Raw genomic sequence first — 21,512 nt, forward strand, 5'->3', positions numbered from 1 at the left:
TATTTATTATTCATATTTACTATGTAGCACTGCTGCTAAAAGTTTTGCACTAGGTTCTCGTTTACCTCTATATTTACATTTCACTCATACAGTACATTAACTTTTTTTAGCTACCGTCTACATTGTATATAGTCCTGTATACTGTCCATATGTTACTTTGTTTATATTAGATCTTGTTTTTTATATACACCGTGGGAAGGGGGAAACGAAATTTCATGTATCTGTATATCTTGCACATTACGAGGTGACAATAAAGCTGACTTTGATAAATTTTATTACAGACAGTTTTATTACTTTATGACCCCTTAAACAAACAATAGAGGTCATAAAGCAATACAATGGTCAACTTTGATGAAAGCAGGATTTCATACCCTCTCTCAAGGTGAATGCTATGTTTGATGAAAGACAGACACACAATGAGTCTTGTTGAGTTTTAATCACATCAAATGGATTTATGGAAAAGTGGAAAAAGAAGCCCAAGACATCATGGCCATCATCATAATCACTATTATACAGCACACATCAGGGGTGTCCCAGACCATCATCATCATAATCATCATCACATAATCACTATTATACAGCAGGGGCGTCCCAGACCATCATCATCATCACATAATCACTATTATACAGCACACAGCAGGGGTGTCCCAGACCATCATCATCACATAATCACTATTATACAGCACACAACAGGGGTGTCCCAGACCATCATCATCACATAATCACTATTATACAGCACACAGCAGGGGTATCCCAGACCATCATCATATACAATGCACCAAGGGAACACCACATGCCACGTCAGTCTGTACAACCCAGGAATGACATTATTATTATTTATTTACTTACTTTAACCACGTGTTGTTGATGTACAATATATTTGTGCTTTTATTAAGTGGAACACTTTTCTGCCTGGTATTCATCACTCGCCCACAAGTCATTTTGGCGTAAAAAAATAAAAAAAATAATAAAAAAAGGAGGGGGAAAATATCTGGTCCTCTGGAAGCTGTGGTGATTGGTTGACTCCTGATTGCTCCATGCAGATTGTGACAGATCAGTTTGTTGTTATTAATGTTGTTGTTTGACATGCGTTGAAATGTTTATGTACATCTGAAAGAGTCTATGGCTAAGGTCAGCCCTTGGTTTTCCTCCACAGTAAAATATGTAGTCATTGCATCTTGCATGCTGCTCATTTACACATTTAAAAAAAAGAAGTCGATCATCATCATCAACATTATCATCATCAACATTATCATCAAATGGCGGTTAGAGGATTCAAAGGTCCAGCTGATTCTAAAGACACACAGAGAATGCAAATGTTGGGACTCCTCAGGGTCTGAATTAAGCCCCTCTCCCTTTTTTTTGGCATTGTGTGAATGTTGGCAATAGAGACTATAGTGACACTCAGCTGTCAATCACAGAGACAGACGGAGATTATAGTGACACTCAGCTGTCCGTCAGAGACAGACGGAGACTATAGTGACACTCAGCTGTCCGTCACAGAGACAGACGGAGACTATAGTGACACTCAGCTGTCCGTCACAGAGACAGACGGAGACTATAGTGACACTCAGCTGTCCGTCACAGAGACAGACGGAGACTATAGTGACACTCAGCTGTCCGTCTCAGAGACAGACGGAGACTATAGTGACACTCAGCTGTCCATCTCAGAGACAGATGGAGACTATAGTGACACTCCGCTGTCCGTCACAGAGACAGATGGAGACTATAGTGACACTCAGCTGTCCGTCACAGAGACAGATGGAGACTATAGTGACACTTAGCTGTCCGTCACAGAGACAGATGGCAGTGCAATTTGCCACAAGGGTCACTCATAGAAAAACAACATAAAACACATTACTTTCCACACTGTTGTTTCCTTGATTCAAGGAAGAAAAAAAAGGAAGTAAACTTTTCTGAAACTGGAATTTACAAAAAAAAGACAAAAAAAAACCTGTACAAATCCAAAAAGCAAGAAGTAGAGCGAGACAGTTACAATCTTCTTCTCACTGGAGACACTGAGGCGGTCTCAGCACGATACACTGGACAAGGCTTCAGACTCCAAGGACACTTTACTCTCTGACGTCAGAGCGGAGACGAACACTTTAAATAAACAGGGAAGAGAGAAAACAAAGAAAAAAGAAACGGAAATAAATTAACAAGAGACGAGAAACAAAGGAGGGAAATAGAAGTGGAGAGAAGACAAAAGAAAGAAAGAAAGAAAGAAAGAAAGAAAGAAAGAAAGAAAGAAAGAAAGAAAGAAAGAAAGAAAGAAAGAAAGAAAGAAAGAAAGAAAGAAAGAAAGAAAGAAAGAAAGAAAGAAAGAAAGAAAGAAAGAAAGAAAGAAAGAAAGAAAGAAAGAAAAAGGAGAGGGAAACAAGATTAAGTCAGAAATGGCATCAGAAAAGGGACAGAGAGACGGATAGACAGAAAGATGATAAGACAGATAGATATAGATACAGATAGATCAGACAGACAGATGATAAGACAGACATAGATAGACAGACAGATGATAAGACAGACAGATAGATAAGATAATGTAGATCAGACAGACCGATAGATAAGACAGACAAACAGACAGACAGATAGATAAGACAGGCATAGATCAACAAGACAGTCAAACACACACAGACAGACAGATAGATCAGACAGACAGACAGACAGACAGACAGATCAAACAGACATGAAAGGAGCAGCCAGTCTGACTCTCCATGCTGGTTGGGAGGGAGGTGGTGTTTCAGAAACAACCCATGCAGTACAGAAGCAACAGAAAACAGTCCCATCATCGCCAGCAACACAAGTCCTCAGTCCAGAAGGAGGGATTTAAACACTGTGTTGTTTGTGAGTTATATGACAGATACAGTATATACTGAGAAAACACCATCTGTCATGCTGACTGCAAGCGCCTATCAAGCCCTGTGAATGTGGTGGTGGTGGTGGGGGACAGTGGGGCGCGACAGGTTGCGAGGGTGAAGCAGAGGGGGTAACAGCTTAGAGAAGCGGGGGGGGGGGGGGGGGGAGACATGCAGGACCAAGATGGACAGATGATACACCATATTTGAGTTTTTATGGAGACCTGACACCCCCCAACAGTGACCCCCTCACCCACCCACCACCATCAGTCCCTCACTCACCCCGCGCTCACAGAACGGTTGGGAGGGGGATGGGGTGGGGGATGGGGCGGGGGGACAGTTAGGGGCTTGGCTGTGGTTCCCCGCTCCTGCCCTGCACATCTGTAGGACAAAGGCAATGCTTCCATTACATCATCTGCACATACATATATACAAAACATTTAGGCTTCAATAATATACTGTAGATAAAAGATAAATACAAGGAAGCAATTTATATATATAAAAGTGAATGAATAAATAAATAAAAAAATGCATGTACCGGTAAGTGGTTCAATATTCTCAATGAAATCCCTAGATTGCTACAACAAGCTAAATGATCTGAACAATGACAACCTTTTCAACGTGCGTTACTCGCTCACAACTACATCTACAGACCTTTTCAACGTGCGTTACTCGCTCACAACTACATCTACCAACCTTTTCAACGTGCATTACTTGCTCACAACTACATCTACCAACCTTTTCAATGTGCGTTACTCGCTCACAACTACATCTACCCTCCCACACACACACACACAATTCCCAACATTCTCTTTCCTTAACTGAACCATTCCACAAGATCATTAAAAGGGCCTCTTCCTCTGTCATTCAATTCAACATACAACGACTCAGTCAAAACCAAACACTGCATTAGTTCAAGGCTTCAGAGAAAGGAATACAGAAAATGGTATCGACAAACAAGCAAACCAGTAAAAGAAAACAAAAAACGAAGACATTTTGATCACAGCAATCAAAATGAGAGGATGGGATTGGTCCAGGACACAATATAAAGTCACGCAACTCAGTGAATAATGCATTGATACACAGTAGAATAAGAGTATAATGTAGTATGAAGGACAGGTTTTACATCACAAAGCCAAAACAAGAGAGGAAGCACACTGAGGTTCACTTTACTCAAGGCATGTGTCTCAATTATAATGTGTTAGAAAACCAGGAGAAGCTATTATAAACTGTCTGATTATTGTCTGCTGTGTTTCCTGAGGATTCTATATTAAAATGTTAAGAGGAACAGCGATTCACCAAATCATCACCATGGGGGAAAAAGAAGGAAGGAAAATAGAAAAATAAACAGAGGTCTTATAAATACATGCAGAGGAGGGTCCAGGCATTTATTCATCCTTTCCCTCATAGTTTAGGCCCTGGTTCCCTCCAATCAATCACACACACCCATATTCATACCACAGCGATGGCTTGTCCTCTGGGCTGAGAGCAGGAGATTGGTCGGAATCAATCATGTGATTAGGATCGACGCCCTCCCTGTACTCTCTTTGATTGGGTGAGTCGGATCTCACCTGGTCATCGGACTGGCTGTGAAGGGGGGTCTGGGTTTGGGTGGGGGCGGGGTAGGGGTTTAGGTGAGGGTGCGCACTATTTAGAGCTGGCGGCCCGCTGATGTTACTGACCAGGGTGGGGTTAAGGGACAGGAAGGGGAGGAGCTTGCCCGCCGACTCACTAAAGATGGAGTCCATGAACACCGACTCTACGGTAAAGGCGGGGCCGAGGAAGGACTCGATTGTGGAGAGCTCGAGGTCGTCGGAGCCTCGACAGGGCAGGCTAACCGACGTGGGCAGGGGGATCCTCAGGCCTCCTTCTGAGGGCCTAGGCTGCAGGGTGTTGTGGGTGTACTCACTGGTGGTGGGCAGGGAGCGCAGGGAGGAGGTGGCGGGGGGAGAGGCGTCGACAGACACAGGCCGACGGTGGTCCTTGGACAGGAGGTCGTGGATGCTGGTCCGTCGGGTGGTGCCCTCTGCGGTGGAGATGACGCTGCTGGCCCGGGGAAGAGTGGAGGAGTAGGGGGAGGCGGCGGCCACCGAGTCCAGACGGTCGGCGACGGACGAGGCCTTGCCCTGGCACGACAGGCTGGGGCGCGCCTGGACGGAGCCCCTCACACGGGTGCTCTCCGTCTTCCGCAGCGTGGGACGACCCGGTTGGCCAGCAGACCGCGGAGGACGGTCCGAGCTGACCGGCGCCGATCTCCCGCTGGCCGAGCGCAAGATGCCCCGGCCCTTGTTGGAAGTGCGGTCCTTCTGAGCGTGCTCGGCGGAGGAGAGGCGGGGCGAGTCGACGGTGAGGTTCTCCTGGCTGCCAGACTAGCAGAGGTAGAGAAGGCAGAAGGAAGAAGCAGTGATTACAACGCCTCACCTCATCTGTAACTAAGAAAACCAACTCGATGAAAAACAAGACCAGCCAGGATGGTGACATGGATGGGACACTGACCTGATCAATAACACAGAGGTGTTGCTACACTGATCAATAACACAGAGGTGCTGCTACACTGATCAATAACACAGAGGTGTTGCTACACTGATCAATAACACAGAGGTGTTGCTACACTGACCTGATCAATAACACAGAGGTGTTGCTACACTGACCTGATCAATAACACAGAGGTGTTGCCACACTGATCAATAACACAGAGGTGTTGCTACACTGATCAATAACACAGATGCGTTGCTACACTGATCAACACAGATGTGTTGCTACACTGATCAATAACACAGAGGTGTTGCTACACTGACCTGATCAATAACACAGAGGTGTTGCTACACTGACCTGATCAATAACACAGAGGTGTTGCTACACTGACCTGATCAATAACAGAGGTGTTGCTACACTGATCAATAACACAGAGGTGCTGCTACACTGACCTGACCATTAACATAAAGGCGAAGTAGCCTGTTGTACTGCATTTTGACAGTAAGAAAGAGAGCAATTCTGGAAGCTGTAATGGAAGTAATATAATGAGAAGTAATATAATGAGTAACATAACAAATTACTGCTCCCAGGGAGTAATAAGTAAAATAATAATATTACATTTGAAATTAGTATATATAGTATAAACAAATGTATTATGACAAGCAGCATAAAATTAACACATTTATTATGATGACCTCGGTGGACTACACGATTTTCACTCTGGGCTAAAGATCTATTGGTGTAGATTTAGGAATAAAAAGTTCTTCATTTACAATCCTGCCCGTTTTGCGCAATCATAATTTTAAAGTCGGGACTAGATCTTTCCTCGCGAACGGATACTTGGTCACGTAGCGTAGTTTTATTTGACGTAATTGGTGCAAGTTTGGTCACGTATCTTACCACGTACCAATAGCAGCTCTCTTTGTCGCGAGGATACGGCCGTCGGCCAACAACAAATGACATCCACAGATTAACGTTACATCAGAACAGGACGAAAATGGACCAAAAAACACCTTCTTCAAGTTCGCAAAAAGGTTTCTAAACAATGTTATATGCGTCTCATGTCCGTTCAGAAAGAACGTGTACAATATTTTACACAGACACGGTGGGATAGATATAGAAACTGTGTTGAACGGTGGCTTTACCTACCAGGCCAGAATCATACCATTGCGGAGACATACAAACATTGTTTAGAGATCGATTTGTGTCATAAATGTCATGATATATATCTGTATGTCGTGTATGTCATAAATGTCATGATGAATTGAAAATGGGGGACCCTGATGTAAACAAGACAAAAGTCTTTCTCTGGTCTGCATCCCCTTAACAATTGTGTGTATTGAGCCGTACCTGTATTGTACCCATTCAGCAATCTGTTAATAAAGTTTTCAATCAGAAGCCGCCTATTCTCGGTCCTTGCCCCACAATGGTGGAACGAACTTCCCACCACAGTTAGGACAGCCGAAACCCGTCCAATCTTTCGCCATCGACTAAAGACACACTTTTTCAATCAATATCTGAAATGAAAACAATTATAATAATTCTAACCCTAACTAACCTTACTGTCATGCACTATGTCCTAATATACTAATCTACACTGTAGCACTCAACACTTGAACATGGTTAATCAGCTGATAGAGTTGTACCCTTCCTGCTGACTTGTTGTACAAAACTTGTAAGTCGTTTGGATAAAACATGGACATCATGCTACATTGTACGACGTGTTTCAAGTTCATGCGAATTCTGCCAATCCATGGTGTACGACGTTATTGAGATCATATTTAATTTTTTCGCCATGTTATTCATAATACCCTCATGGAGCCTGGTCTGATGTAGTGGGACTCGGCACAACTCTGCAACGCTTCAATACTGCCCCCTGGTGGATGATCGGCGAGTTGCCAAACCGGAAATGGCCGAGTCGACCTCGGTGTGTCTCCGAAATGCGTCCGGCACTCGCATATTGTTGCAGGACTCTAGCCACACACCGTGGATATGGATAGCTGCCATAACTCAATAATCGACATGATTTGGGCGTGTATTAAAACCGGAAATGGATCGACTCGATCACCGTCAAATAAGTGGGATCTTTTTGCTCCAGTCTCATCGCCCAACGGTAAGAGGACGCTGACGTTACTTTCAGCCTGTTTGTTTATTATTATCCATGCAAACTGCTCTGATCAATATATCACCCATACTACATAAAGCATTTAACGACGATCACAGAATTATAAACGACCCCCCCCCCCCCATCCGTTCATCCGCGCATGATCAGTCATAATGTTTAGGATCATGTACAGTTGACATTTTTAATATAGCGTGGATCGGCAACAAACGGCATTTGATAATCTATATATGCGTTTATGCCTATATCTCACGTTCTAGGAATTACTGCAGAAAACGATAAAAACATATTTATATTCTAGACGGTATTTTCGTATGAATGAAAAAGTTAAATGTTCCTACATCCTGAACGATAGATAATCGATGTTGAATAGTAATGTCAATTTGGCAATATAATTAAAAAAGTTATAGCCCTGCAAAGAAGGTGAACATCTCCATAGACTTACAGTGCTGGCAGAGAATGGTATAAGATGCTCAAATTGCGTGGCAGGGAATGTGTTAAGGGCATATTGCAGACCAGAGAAAGACTTTCGTCTTGTTTACATCAGGGTCCGCCATTTTCAATTCATCATGACATTTATGACATACACGACATACAGATATATATCATGACATTTATGACACAAATCGATCTCTAAACAATGTTTGTATGTCTCCGCAATGGTATGATTCTGGCCTGGTAGGTTAAGCCACCGTTCTACGCAGTTTCTATATCTATCCCACCGTGTCTGTGTAAAATCTTGTACACGTTCTTTCTGAACAGACGTGAGATGCATATAATATTGTAGGGCTGACCCCTATTAGTCGAATAGTCGACTAATCGGTAGGGCTGTCTTAAATACTTCGAAGCTTCGAAGCTTCGTTCGATGGCACAAGCTTCGAACATTAAAAACAAAATCGAAGTTAAAAAAAAAATAAAAAAAATCTAATTTTTCTTTTTTTCAAAATTTTTATTTAATTTTAACTTTGGTGTGTGTGTGTGTGTGTGTGTGTGTGTGCATGGGGCCATTGGGTGGGGCCGGGGGACAAATACACTGGAGGAAAGTAACCCAGCTCAGCACTGCCCAAATGATATCATCACTATTGCCTGTTTGAAGGATATCATCCTCAAACACATATACACCACCTACACGCCTATTCTCAGTCCTTGCCCCACAATGGTGGAATGAACTACCCACCCCAGTTAGGACAGCCGAATCCCATCCAATCTTTCGCCGTCGACTAAAGACGCACTTCTTCAACCATTATCTGAAATAAAATTTAAAAAATAAAATAAAAAAAATCTAACCCTAACTAACCTTACTGTCATGCACTTGTCCTAATAAACTAACCTACACTGTAACACGCAACACTTTGATGAATATTGTTACTCAGCTGATAGAGTTGTATCCTTCCTGATGACCTGTCGTACAGAACTTGTAAGTCGCTTTGGATAAAAGCGTCAGCTAAATGACTAAATGTAAATGTGAATGTAAATGCCTTGTAGAATTCCACACATAAGAAAGAAAGATACTGGGATGAATAAACAAAATAGGAAATAAAATGTAGAAATGCATGCAATACATAAATAAATATGAATCTCCATATATGAAATAGAACATTTAGATAAGGTGCTACTGAGATGTTTTGGTGAGTTCTTTGTTTTTTTGTGGAAGTAGCCCTTCTTAAAAATGCATGAACATTCACTGATAATTGGTCTGTAGTGAAGTCTACAAGGTCTACATTGCCGGACCATGTAGAATCCGGACATTGTAGACTGACATAATTCTGTGCATAGTTTAGTCTACACAGGCCATATTTCGAATTAAAATCGAAGCTTGGCCCCGAAGCTTCGATTGCCAAAAAAAATCGAAGGTCAGCCCTACTAATCGGTCGAAAGGAGCCGTAGTCGACTGCCAACCTCTTAGTAGAATACATTTTTTTTTTATTAATAAATTATCATTCTTTCCAAAAGAAAAGAGGCCTAGAAGCGTGGCTAACGCTAATGGCATGCATACCAGAGGCTAACTGCCTAAGAAAACAGGCACAGAGGCACTGAAAGAGGATTTCACCTATCTAATGAACACACTAGACTAGACAAATATCAAGATGTATCCATCAGTGGACCAATTGCATGCTTTTGCAGAGGACAAGAAGCCTTCAGTCGACTCCTTCAGACATTAAGCACCCCCCACAGCCCAAATGGAATGATAAAAAAAAATATATATATATATATATACTATATATTTACTAATAGTCGACTAACGGCAAATTTTGGCCAATCATAGTCGACTATCCAAATCCTTAGTCGGGGACAGCCCTATAACATTGTTTAGAAACCTTTTTGCGAACTTTAGAAGGCGTTTTTGTCCATTTTCATCCTGTTCTGATGTAACGTTACTCTGTGGATGTCATTTGTTGTCACCCTGACGGCCGTATCCTCGCAACAAAGAGAGCTGCTATTGGTCGAGCGCAAGATACGTGAGCGAACTTGCACCAATTACGTCAAATGAAACTACGCTACGTGACAACGTGACCAGGTATTATTATGACGTGCAGCATAATATAAACCAATTTATTATGACGAGCAGCATATATAAACCAATTTATTATGACAAGCAGCATATATAAACCAATTTATTATGACAAGCAGCATAATATAAACCAATCTATTATGATGAGCAGCATATATAAACCTATGTATTATGACAAGCAGCATAATATAAACCAATTTATTATGATGAGCAGCATATATGAACCAATGTATTATGACAAGCAGCATAATATAAACCAATTTATGACAAGCAGTATAATATAAACCAATTTATTATGACGAGCAGCATAATATAAACCAATTTATTATGACGTGCAGCATAATATAAACCAATTTATTATGACGAGCAGCATATATAAACCAATTTATTATGACAAGCAGCATAATATAAACCAATTTATTATGATGAGCAGCATATATAAACCAATTTATTATGACAAGCAGCATAATATAAACCAATTTATTATGACAAGTAGTATATATAAACCAATTTATTATGACGAGCAGCATATATAAACCAATTTATTATGACAAGCAGCTAAATATAAACCAATTTATTATGATGAGCAACATATATAAACCAAGCAGCATATATAAACAAATTTATTATGACAAGCAGCATATATAAACCAATTTATTATGACAAGCAGCATAATATAAACCAATTTATTATGATGAGCAGCATATATAAACCAATTTATTATGATGAGCAGCATATATAAACCAATTTATTATGACAAGCAGCATAATATAAACCAATTTATTATGATGAGCAACATATATAAACCAATTAATTACGATGAACGGCATATATAAACCAATTAATTACGATGAACGGCGTATATAAACCAATTAATTACGATGAGCGGCGTATATAAACCAATTAATTATGATGAGCGGCATATATAAACCAATTAATTATGATGAGCGGCGTATATAAACCAATCATGTATAAACTAGTCACTAGGCAGGGTCATCAATGTGTCAAATCAACAGTTATGTTTACCTCAGTGTCTATACTCTCATCCAGGAACTGCTGTAAGGAGAGCACCTCGTTGCCTGTGGAGCCGGTCTTCCTCCTCTGGGCCTGATGCAGGGTCTGGTTGCCGGCCGAGGGCTCCAGGGAGCAGCTCTGGTGGGAGGAGCTCTGATGGGAGGAGCGGGACGAGGAGAAGGGCTGCTGGACGGGGCTGCTGCCACTGCTGGAGCAGATATCCTGCTCCAGACTGAGACTGAACTCCCCACTACTCTCACTGTGGGGCCGACTTACACTGCCATTCAGAGTGCCTAGAGAGAGAGGGGGGAGGGAGAGAGAGAGGGGGGGAGGGAGAGAGAGAGGGGGGGAGGGAGAGAGAGAGAGGGGGGAGGGAGAGAGAGAGAGAGAGAGAGAGAGAGAGAGAGAGAGAGAGAGAGAGAGAGAGAGAGAGAGAGAGAGAGAGAGAGAGAGAGAGAGAGAGAGGGAGAGGGAAAGAGGGAGAGAGAGAGAAAGACAGACAGAAAGATCATGCGAAAGAGAGAAAGACATGGAGATAGAGACAGAGAGACTTAATGAATCAAAATATTACTATTGGACTTTACTGTTACATAGCTATAGTTACTAGCTACTAACGTTATAAACTATACACAATGTACAACGACACAATGATTTACATTAGTATTTACAGTGATTTAATATGCAGCGAAATAACGTTATACGATTTAAATTATAAATACAAATATGGTAACGTGGTTGTGGCTTTTACAAATAGTGGTTAGCTTTAGAGATAAATGGCTATGATCACGGAGCACTAGTGTTGGGTGAAACAGATACTAGCCACAGATTCAGGGTCAGTTATTTTCCCATTGTACGAATTGTTAAGCTTATCGAATGTAAGGGAAATCTGATCCTAGGTCTGCGACTAAAGCCAGGCGTCTACGCTGTGGTGACGTCAGTCAGCAGCGCCAAATGGTAGTGTAGTTTCCCAGCAAACTAAAACATAAACGTTGTTATTTTGCTACCTTTACGATTAATTGCGAATATTTTCATGTTGAGCTATAGATTGTGGATAAATACGAACAGAAAGGTACACCATGCCAACGTTAATGCTTTATTTATCTAAAACTAGCCGATTTAGAAATAGTCAATGGGGAAATACATTGCATTCCACAGAGGGTGGAACAGGCGTAACCACTACACCTCCCTATTGGGCTCCATGCTTAACACTATGATCGCCGTGGACGAGTTACACGTCATTCCTAGCCATGCTCATTCTGCCAAAGACGCCGTAACTCGTCTTTGATGTCAATATTTCAAAAATCTGTCATCGAAATCATATTTCCTTTCCGGAGCCCTGAGACACACTGCAAAGCTCCACTCGACTCTCTAGCGGTTCAAGAGCGCCATCTGGTGGCCGATCGGCAGATCGCCAACCGGAAATTAACCTTTGAACCGGTAGTGCTCATCCATATGTGGTCCGGGCACTCGCTATCGTTAGAGAGACTCCGTATTGACACAGTGAACATCGATCGGTGCAAATAACTCGAAAAAACAACATGATTAGGACGTATATACTACTATACAACCTGGAAATGGATCGGGCATTTCTCCATCTCATAATACAAAATATTCTGTTCCACGCTCATCTGCCAGCGGCGCGAGGAAGCCACGGTAAGATTCAGCGTTATATTCTAACGTCCTCTATACTAACTGCTATGATGAACATATGACCCACTCTGGATGAATCATCTAACGCTGCCCACGGAATTATAAACGATCCCCCGCCCATCCGGTCATCATCAGATGATGCGTAGAAACTTCTAGAACCACGTCCAGTTGACATTTTTTATCTCGCACAGATTCCTACCAAACTGTATTTGATCATCAATATAATGCATTTAGGGCTATAAATCACGTTCTGAAGAAAGCTGCAGAAAACGATAAAAACATACTTATACTTTAGACCATATTTTAGTATGAATATGTGAATGAAAAAGTTTAACGTTGCTACACCCTGAACAATACATATAGGACATTGAATGGGCCATAATAATGGCAATTTAGCAATAGAATTTAAAAAGTTATAGCCCTGCAAAGAAGGGGAACTTCTCCATAGACAAATAGAGCTGGCGAGGGATGGTAAATTATGAATTTAACCCATGGCGATTAAAGTGTTAAAGGGCCAACAACGTATATATACGTTATGGTCGTTTTTGCTTTTATTCCATTTTAATATGCTACTCAATGTCACAGAGCTGTATGTTGGCTGGAAAATGCCTTTGGGATTCGGAAAAGTGCATTAACGGCCAGATCCTGGTAGTGGCACTGTCTCGAGAATGGAGTAATGCTTGTTTCAGACCTGGTGTCCCTTTTTTTTCATTCCGGGTAAATTTTTCTGTTAGCCTGAAGCTAACCGCTTCAACAGATCGCCTGGAATACTTATTGCGACGCCGAATTCAGTATGCAGTAAAGGAATATAGCATCAGCCGATGGACATATCGATCTACCAGATGGCGATCAATAACTGGGTAATTCTTTTTGGAATCCAACCGGCTACAGGTAAGAGCGATTTGACGTCAATTTCAGCCTGATCGGGCCTTGTTATCATAGCCAACCCCCTGATCAGCGCATGTTGTTGTAATAACGAATGGCGTTATTGGTAATCAATAATCAGAAACGACTTCCCCCGCCCCCCCCCCCCCCTTTCATGCATTCATGATGGACAATGATACCGATCATATGCATTTAGATTTGTAACTGTAGCTTATGTAGGGCCGAAACGCCAATCGATTTAACATTATATGCATTCATGATGGACCATAATACAGATCAAATGCATTTTAATTTTTAATTGTAGCGTGTGTAGGGACGAAATTACAATGGATTTAATATAATACACGCCGCAGGCTATTACTAGCCTCCCAGGAATTACCCTAAACCTCTCTAAAACCATACTTATATTCACCACGGTATAAAACGGGAATGTATGGATGGAATTTTTTTTCTTTTTCACATCTTGAACAATAGATACTCAATGTCAAATGGGCCATAGTATTGCATCCATAGCTATAATATATATTATAGTTATAGCCCTGCAAACAAGGTGACTGACTCCATTGGTTTAATGCGTGGCAGCGCATAGCCATATCCCGGAAACAGCATGGCAGAGAATGAGTTAAGCCTAGGGGTTGGTTTGCAGTGGGATACCTGCCATTCCATGTGCCTGGAAATACATACACTGCTCACCAGCAAGACTCATTACAAGGCAATATGGAAGCAGTGTCTCTGTAACCACTTTCATTCAGACAACAAAACTCTTTCCCCATAAATCAAAGTTCCAACTTGAAAAATGTAATCCACCATATCTCACAATGTACAAACAGAGGAAGTGAGAGGATGGAAGGGTAGGAGATGAGGAGTGAAAGGGTAGGAGAGGAGAGGAGATTAGTGAAAGGGTAGGAGAAGAGAGGAGATGAGTGGAAGGGTAGGAGAGGAGAGGAGATGAGTGGAAGGGTGGGAGAGGAGAGGAGTGGAAGGGTTGGAGAGGAGACGAGTGGAAGGGTAGGAGAGGAGATGAGTGGAAGGGTAGGAGAGGAGAGGAGTGGAAGGGTAGGAGAGGAGTGGAAGGGTAGGAGAGGAGATGAGTGAAAGGGTAGGAGAGGAGAGGAGATGAGTGGAAGGGTGGGAGAGGAGAGGAGTGGAAGGGTAGGAGAGGAGATGAGTGGAAGGGTAGGAGAGGAGATAAGTGGAAGGGGAGGTGCTGGATTAGAGGAGAGGAGACCATACCTTTAGCCCCCAGAGGGGAGGTGCGATGAGAGTTATTGTTACTATTACTACTGGTGGTGGTCCTGTTGCTATGGAGACTGGAGGGTCTGGAGGCTGGTGAGGGACAGGAGAGAACACACACACACACACACACACACACACACACACACACACACACACACACACACACACACACACACACACACACACACACACACACACACACACACACACACACACACACACACACACACACACACACACACACACACACACACACACACACACACACACACACAAGGATACTGTAGTTGGCTAATGGCTACAGACCTGGGCCCTCATTTATCAATGCTGCGTATGCACAAACATTTTGTAAACTGTGCATACGACCATTTCTAAGTGTGGGATTTATCAATATGAACGTTTTCTTGAGATTGTGCGTACATCTACGCACAGCTCCGACCGAGCGTACATGGCACCAAGCGTAGAATAGGAAAAGTGCAACAGACGGAATAAGCTTTCATGCATTAAAGAGTTTCAACACCCACGTGTTCAGTATGACTCATAATTAAGAGACACGAGTGTAATTGTTGTCAAACCCTATAAATATAATTTTTAGGGAATAGGCAGCAGATGGCCAGGAAGGAAGGATAGCACAGTGCCAGACGGGCAGGAAGGAAGGACTGGCACAGTGCCAGGCGGGCAGGAAGGAAGGACTGGCACAGTGCCAGGGCAGACACCACCAACATGCCTCACAATACTGGCAAGGTCCAAGCTGGTGGACAAACACCACTGTGGTTCAGGCGGAGGCGGTGGAGAGAGGAGAGGATATATAGCAAAGGAGGGGAGGGGAGCAAATTAGTACAGAACATGCGAAGAGAAGAGAGTTATGACTAGGGGTGTAACGGTACACAGAAGCCACGGTTCGGTACGTACCTCGGTATTGGGGTCACGGTTCGGTACGAGTTAAATATGTATAATTCTTTTGTAATTTTTTTTTGTACTTTTTAAAATGTATATATTATATTTATGATAATTATTATAATTATTATTATTAAATAGAATACTTTTCTATAGGCTTGCCATGATAATGAGTGATACTGGTGTCATTCTGTGTTCAGGCATCCACTTGCTTACTGCCCCTTTAAACGTATCCTTGCTAAGTTTCAGTTTCACTTCCAGAGAGAATTTTACTTCACGACCAGACTGAACTAGAGAACAGATGACATATTACAACAATGGCAGAGGATTATTTGGATTTAAACACAGTGGAGCTCAGATGATCTGTCCGGAAAAGTAGGTTTCTTCTTTTTATTTGATTGTGCGCCTGTGAGTCCGGCGGGCCGCGGGGGAGAATGTTGATGTGTTTGTTGGCGCGCGTGCGTGTGTGTCGGCGACGCGTGTGTTTAACTTTCTTTCCATTGGTTTCATTTGGTTAACGTTATTGGGCGCACAAGAAAACGAAAGAAAACTGTAATAACCCTGCAGCTGTTCCAATTGTAAATGTGCCTTTCTCCTCCGTGCACTTTCACCGTTCTGAAGTCTGAACTCGGTGTGCCCGACCACACGCGCTGTTCTCGCACGGACCTCGCGAGTGCCTGCATGCGAGTGTGTTTGCGCTGTGGGGCGTATTCGTTGCATGGGTGTGCGTAGCGCACCGTGACGGCCGTACCGTAAATTCGCGGGACGAATACACGTACCGTTACACCCCTAGTTGTGACTGATGTAGCCCTGTTTAGGGAAACATAACTTTAGATAAGACAGGAAACAGAAGAGAGGACAGAAAGCGCAGTACTGCATGTAGGCTGGCAGGTGAAAACCAGATGAAGTGGTCTTGCTGGCTGGTGAAGATCAGAGGAAGTGGTCTTGCTGGCAGGTGAAGACCATAGGAAGTGGTCTTGCTGGCTGGTGAAGACCAGAGGAATGTCTTGCTGGCTGGTGAAGACCAGAGGAAGTGGTCTTGCTGGCTGGTGAAAACCAGAGGAAGTGGTCTTGCTGGCTGGTGAAAACCAGAGGAAGTGGTCTTGCTGGCTGGTGAAAACCAGAGGAAGTGGTCTTGCTGGCAGGTGAAGACCAGAGGAATGTCTTGCTGGTCATGTACAATATTTTTGGTATGACAGCTAATGAGTGAAGATCCTTCAGACTGATTTTCTGATTATGTATTAAAGGCCCAGATGTTGCTCCTAGTGCAATATGCATGTGTCGCCACAAGATGGCAGTAAATGTTCATAATGAACGTCTGCAAGTGCGACCCTGGTCAGGACTGGAGGTGAAGGGTCAGAGAGCAGAGGTCGATCTACATATACGCAACAGATAAAGATAGCAACGTCCAATCGTTATTATACGAATGTTATAGTTCAAAATGAAGCCTGCGTCATCCCCCTTGGACCCTGTCCCCGCCCCCCTCCTCAAGGACGTGTTCCACACAGTTGGTCCACACATCCAAGCTATCATCAACAGCTCACTGGCTACTGCCACGGTTCCATCCTCCTTTAAACATACAGTAGTCCAGCCCCTCCTCAAAAAACCCAGCCTAGACCCCACCCTCCTCAGCAACTACAGACCAATATCCAAACTACCATTCCTGTCCAAACTACTGGAAAAGGCTGTCCTCAGTCAACTGCTCCCCTACCTCCACGTGACAACATTCTGGAGAAATGAACATTCTTGATGCCTGAATTTCCCCAAGGGGATCAATAAAGGAATATCTTATCTTATCTCATCTTAAATTCCAGTCCGGTTTCCGGGCTGGTCACAGCACTGAGTCCGCCCTCGTGAAGGTACTGAACGACCTACTCACTGACTCTGGGAAATGTGCTGCACTGGTCCTCCTCGACCTAAGTGCAGCCTTCAACACGACCGTCTTTGTAATCGCTACAGGAGTAGTCATACAAATGTTTATTTGACGCAGAGTTTAGGGTCTTGTTGAGCCATCGTCAATTGTTTGTTTGTTTTTAGTACAGGTTCATACCTTCAAAATAAGCCATCACTTGTACAAATCGGGCAGATACTTTTCAATATATGTCTTATTAACCAAGATGATATACCACAAGAGTTTGTTTTGAGTCAGAGCTTCAAAGGCTTGGAGCTGTTTCTCTTAACGATGCATGCAGCACTACTTTACCCACGGGCCTTTGCAACACACCTAAGCCCTCCCCCACCTAACACCTTCCAGGTAAAAAAGAATCATCTACATAATTTAATTGAGCTGTGATTAACACAATGATTCAGTATCCTCTGATAACAGGAGGAGATATTCAAACTCATTAACTCTCTAAATGAATATGTGCAAAACAGTTAACACTTTGAGCGCCACGCCGGGTTTTCCTTTTTACCCGCTGAATGCCACCATCGGCGCCAATGTTAACGTTAATATCGCCTAATCTATGTTTTAAATTATGGCTAATCTGCCCATCGCATTATCAAAGACTATTTTCCAGTCAGTGCTGTCAAGGCAGATTGGTTTTTTATCCGTTTCAGAGCATTTAGAAAAGCCCCCGTTTTGAAATAAAAAACAGCACATTCTGGGGCATTCTATGAAAATCGTCTTTTAGTGGAATATTCCACAACGTTGATATTCGTCGGCCTTTTTATGAATCGTTTTCAAATAAACGCTAGATGATCAATATTATACGTGCACGCAAGCACATTCGGGCCACGCACGGATAATCACCAGGTTGATTTCCTCTTGGACTTTTACAGTGAAACCGAAAGAGGACATTTCACAAAACAGCTTATAACTTCATCAAACTTACTCTGATTATCCTAACACTGATAACATAGAGTCCTTACCTGACATCAGATGGTATCCAACTGGTATATTCCAATTCCTGATCACCATTCGAAAAAATCGATAAGTGTATAGATCCAATGCGATAGTAGTTGGATCTATAGAACTCCATGATCAGCGGGGCTCTGAGGTTCCAGAATGAACTGTGGTAAGCCCGGCTGCATCAGTGGACTGGAAAATGTGGAGTACCGGATTTTTTTCCCCATTCATTTTCATTGAGTCCATTCCAAAATCCCTTATGTCATCTGGGAGACGACAGGGGGGCGCTTTTTTCCACAATGATCGCCGGCGCCGCTCGGCTATACTCGGGTGATGCAATATGATTTCAGATCGCTAAAAAAATAAAAAATTCAGAGAAATCTCGTGAGTGGCTTTCAACCACCTATAAATAAACCCGAGTATTCTCGTGTGTGGCACGGAAAGTGTTAAGAGCCTTGGGACGTGTCACGTGTGTGAGATTAGGTGCCAAATGAATCAGCATTGTTTTTCGGTGAATTCGGTAATCAGATGCGTTTGAGATTTAAGTTTGCAGGTTGAAAAGCTTCTGACCTTCACCTCTAGGCTCATCAGAGAACCCCACCACATCCTCACAGGAAGCACCATCTAGAGAGATAGAGAGTGTGAGAGGAGAGATATATTTTAGAATTTTTTTTACACACCTTTAACAATAAATACTACATTTTTTATTTCCACAGCATTAAAAACTATGCAAATGTGGAATTAAAAAACAATTCCTCCCGAATTACTGAACAAATGGCTTCATTGTAGCACCACCCTGAATTCAGCAATTTTTTATTAAATCCACCGATTCTCGCTTCCACCAGAACAGAGGAATTAAATCTGATCTGAACCATGTTCAATCCAGTTTATCCTACTTGTATAGTTGTATATATGGACAACCTAGCTTGTCCCACTACAAAATTCACAAGTGGCCACTTTGCAGCATTTTTCCTCTTGTAACCAGCTCCAGACTCTTAAATTCGAGACAAATTGCTTGTACAGCTTCAAAAAGCACATGCTGTTTCCCACATTGCACATAACAATGAAAATCTGTCTCTGGCAACTGAGAGAAATAACACTTATTGGATACATCTGGGTTAATTTTCGCAACAAAACTGTTGACTGCCAGCGCTCCCTGCAAGGTACTCCACTGCAGGTCACCACCTGGACTTTTATTCAGTGGGGCTTTTATAAAGCACCCTCCACACTGGCTTACAGTCATCAGTCACTTTTAGATTTTCTCTCCATACAGCGTCCCTTCTCCCATTCAGCATATTTTTATTTAAAGCAACAACACATAATACAAAAATGTCAGTTAAAATATAAAAGTATCTTTCCTCGTTTGAATTGAGTCCAGCAAAGGACCTGCCAAACCAGTCAAATCTACTTCAAGACCCAACTCAGGGAAATTATCCCTATTATCAGGCATCTCAGTCCCCATGGCTGGTCTATTAAGCCAAAATGTATACCGTCCCTGATGTACCAGCTTGACCTCAAGCCCAGTAACAAAGACACTGCTGTCATGAAGTCTTGGACCTGCCACATCCACCATGTGCTTCAGTTTCACTGCCTCTGTTTCATGAAGTCTTGGACCTGCCACATCCACCATGTGCTTCAGTTTCACTGCCTCTGTTTCATGAAGTCTTGGACCTGCCACAGCCACCATGTGCTTCAGTTTCACTGCCTCTGTTTCATGAAGTCTTGGACCTACAACATCCACCATGTGCTTCAGTTTCACTGCCTCTGTTTCATGAAGTCTTGGACCTGCCACATCCACCATGTGCTTCAGTTTCACTGCCTCTGTTTCATGAAGTCTTGGACGTGCCACATCCTCTGTGTCATGAATCTTGGACCTGCCACATCCACCATGTGCTTCAGTTTCACTGCCTCTGTTTCATGAAGTCTTGGATCTGCAACATCCACTACTGCACCCCGACTCTGGAACTCCCTCCCCCAGTCCATCAGAGACTCCCCTACACTCTCCACCTTCAAAGCTCGCCTCAAAACCCACCTGTTCTCCCTTGCCTTCAACCCCCCCCCCCCATCCAACCTGATTGATGTCTGTCTCCAGTCTTTTTGTGCTATCATGCTGTCTTCCCTGTTCCCCTCATGGTCTCATGTTCCTTTTGTTTTTGTTTCTTTGTTGTTTCTTTGTTTTTGTTTCTATGCTTTTGTTTTTGTTTTTACTTTGCTCCCGACTATTGTCAGCGACTTCGGGTTATTGAGAAGCGCTATATAAATTAAATGAATTATTATTATTATGTGCTTCAGTTTCACTGCCTCTGTGTAATGAAGTCTTGGACCTGCCACATCCTCTGTGTCATGAAGTCTTGGACCTGCAACATCCACTATGTGCTTCAGTTTAACAGCTTCAGCTGAGCAGTCTCTGAGATAGACAAGGCCTGCTGTCCAACTTGGACCCTTGGATTAAAGGCTCCTCCAGAAGCCGAAACAGTCCATCCTGCACAATTTAAAAAGATTCTAGGCTCTAAACAGGTTACAAAACATGAACTTTCACAGTCTTAAAAATACAAAGTCTGTCAAAAACAAAGATGCATCTAAACTAGGGTTGGGCGATATGGCCTAAAAATAAAATCTCAGATTTGTTCACACCACATCCGATTTACATCGATTTTTTCTCTTAACCCTTTGGGTGCTGTTAACGTAGAACTACGTTTCTGTCGCCCGACGGTTGAGTGCCGGAAACATAGATCTACGTTTTTCTCACGGTATTTCTTTTATTCGCTATTGCCATTCATAATTCAGCGGGGCACCTTGTGCATGCTGTTCTGAGTGTGTCTGAGCTGGCAGACGGTCTTATACCGCCTTCTAACGCCTTCAGCCGCTATTTCACTCCATTAGAAACAATGTAGTTTCTTTTCTCTACCGAGCGGGTCCTAAACACTCCAGCAAAACATGCGCTTGTAGGGATGGCTTGGACAACTGACCCCGCCCGCCCGTTCATGTGCAATGCCCAATAACGTCGGAGACAGGATAGCT

At 42.9% G+C, this 21,512-nt stretch overlaps 1 protein-coding gene across 5 annotated transcripts in view; it reads right to left on the reverse strand.

The window, feature by feature from the left end:
• Positions 1–417: 417 nt before the first annotated feature.
• The window catches only part of ccdc88ab (coiled-coil domain containing 88Ab), a gene marked incomplete at its 3' end in the record, with an annotated part of 286,701 nt that continues 265,606 nt past the window's right edge, over positions 418–21,512 (reverse strand). For 2 of the 5 annotated variants that reach the window (XM_084320114.1, XM_084320112.1), the window contains 4 exons: positions 19,062–19,115; positions 14,744–14,836; positions 10,988–11,268; positions 4,289–5,221 (listed from right to left, as the gene is read on the reverse strand). In XM_084320114.1, the coding sequence (XP_084176240.1) occupies positions 4,289–5,221; positions 10,988–11,268; positions 14,744–14,836; positions 19,062–19,115 (1,361 nt within the window). Of the gene's footprint in view, positions 2,104–3,134; positions 3,234–4,288; positions 5,222–10,987; positions 11,269–14,743; positions 14,837–19,061; positions 19,116–21,512 lie in introns of those variants that run through there. The other 3 variants (XR_014620009.1, XM_084320113.1, XM_084320115.1) reach the window with 3 other exon arrangements.

The sequence above is a fragment of the Notolepis coatsorum genome (assembly GCF_963971535.1).
Source record: "Notolepis coatsorum genome assembly, chromosome: 8".
In the NCBI taxonomy this organism is placed as follows: domain Eukaryota; kingdom Metazoa; phylum Chordata; class Actinopteri; order Aulopiformes; family Paralepididae; genus Notolepis; species Notolepis coatsorum.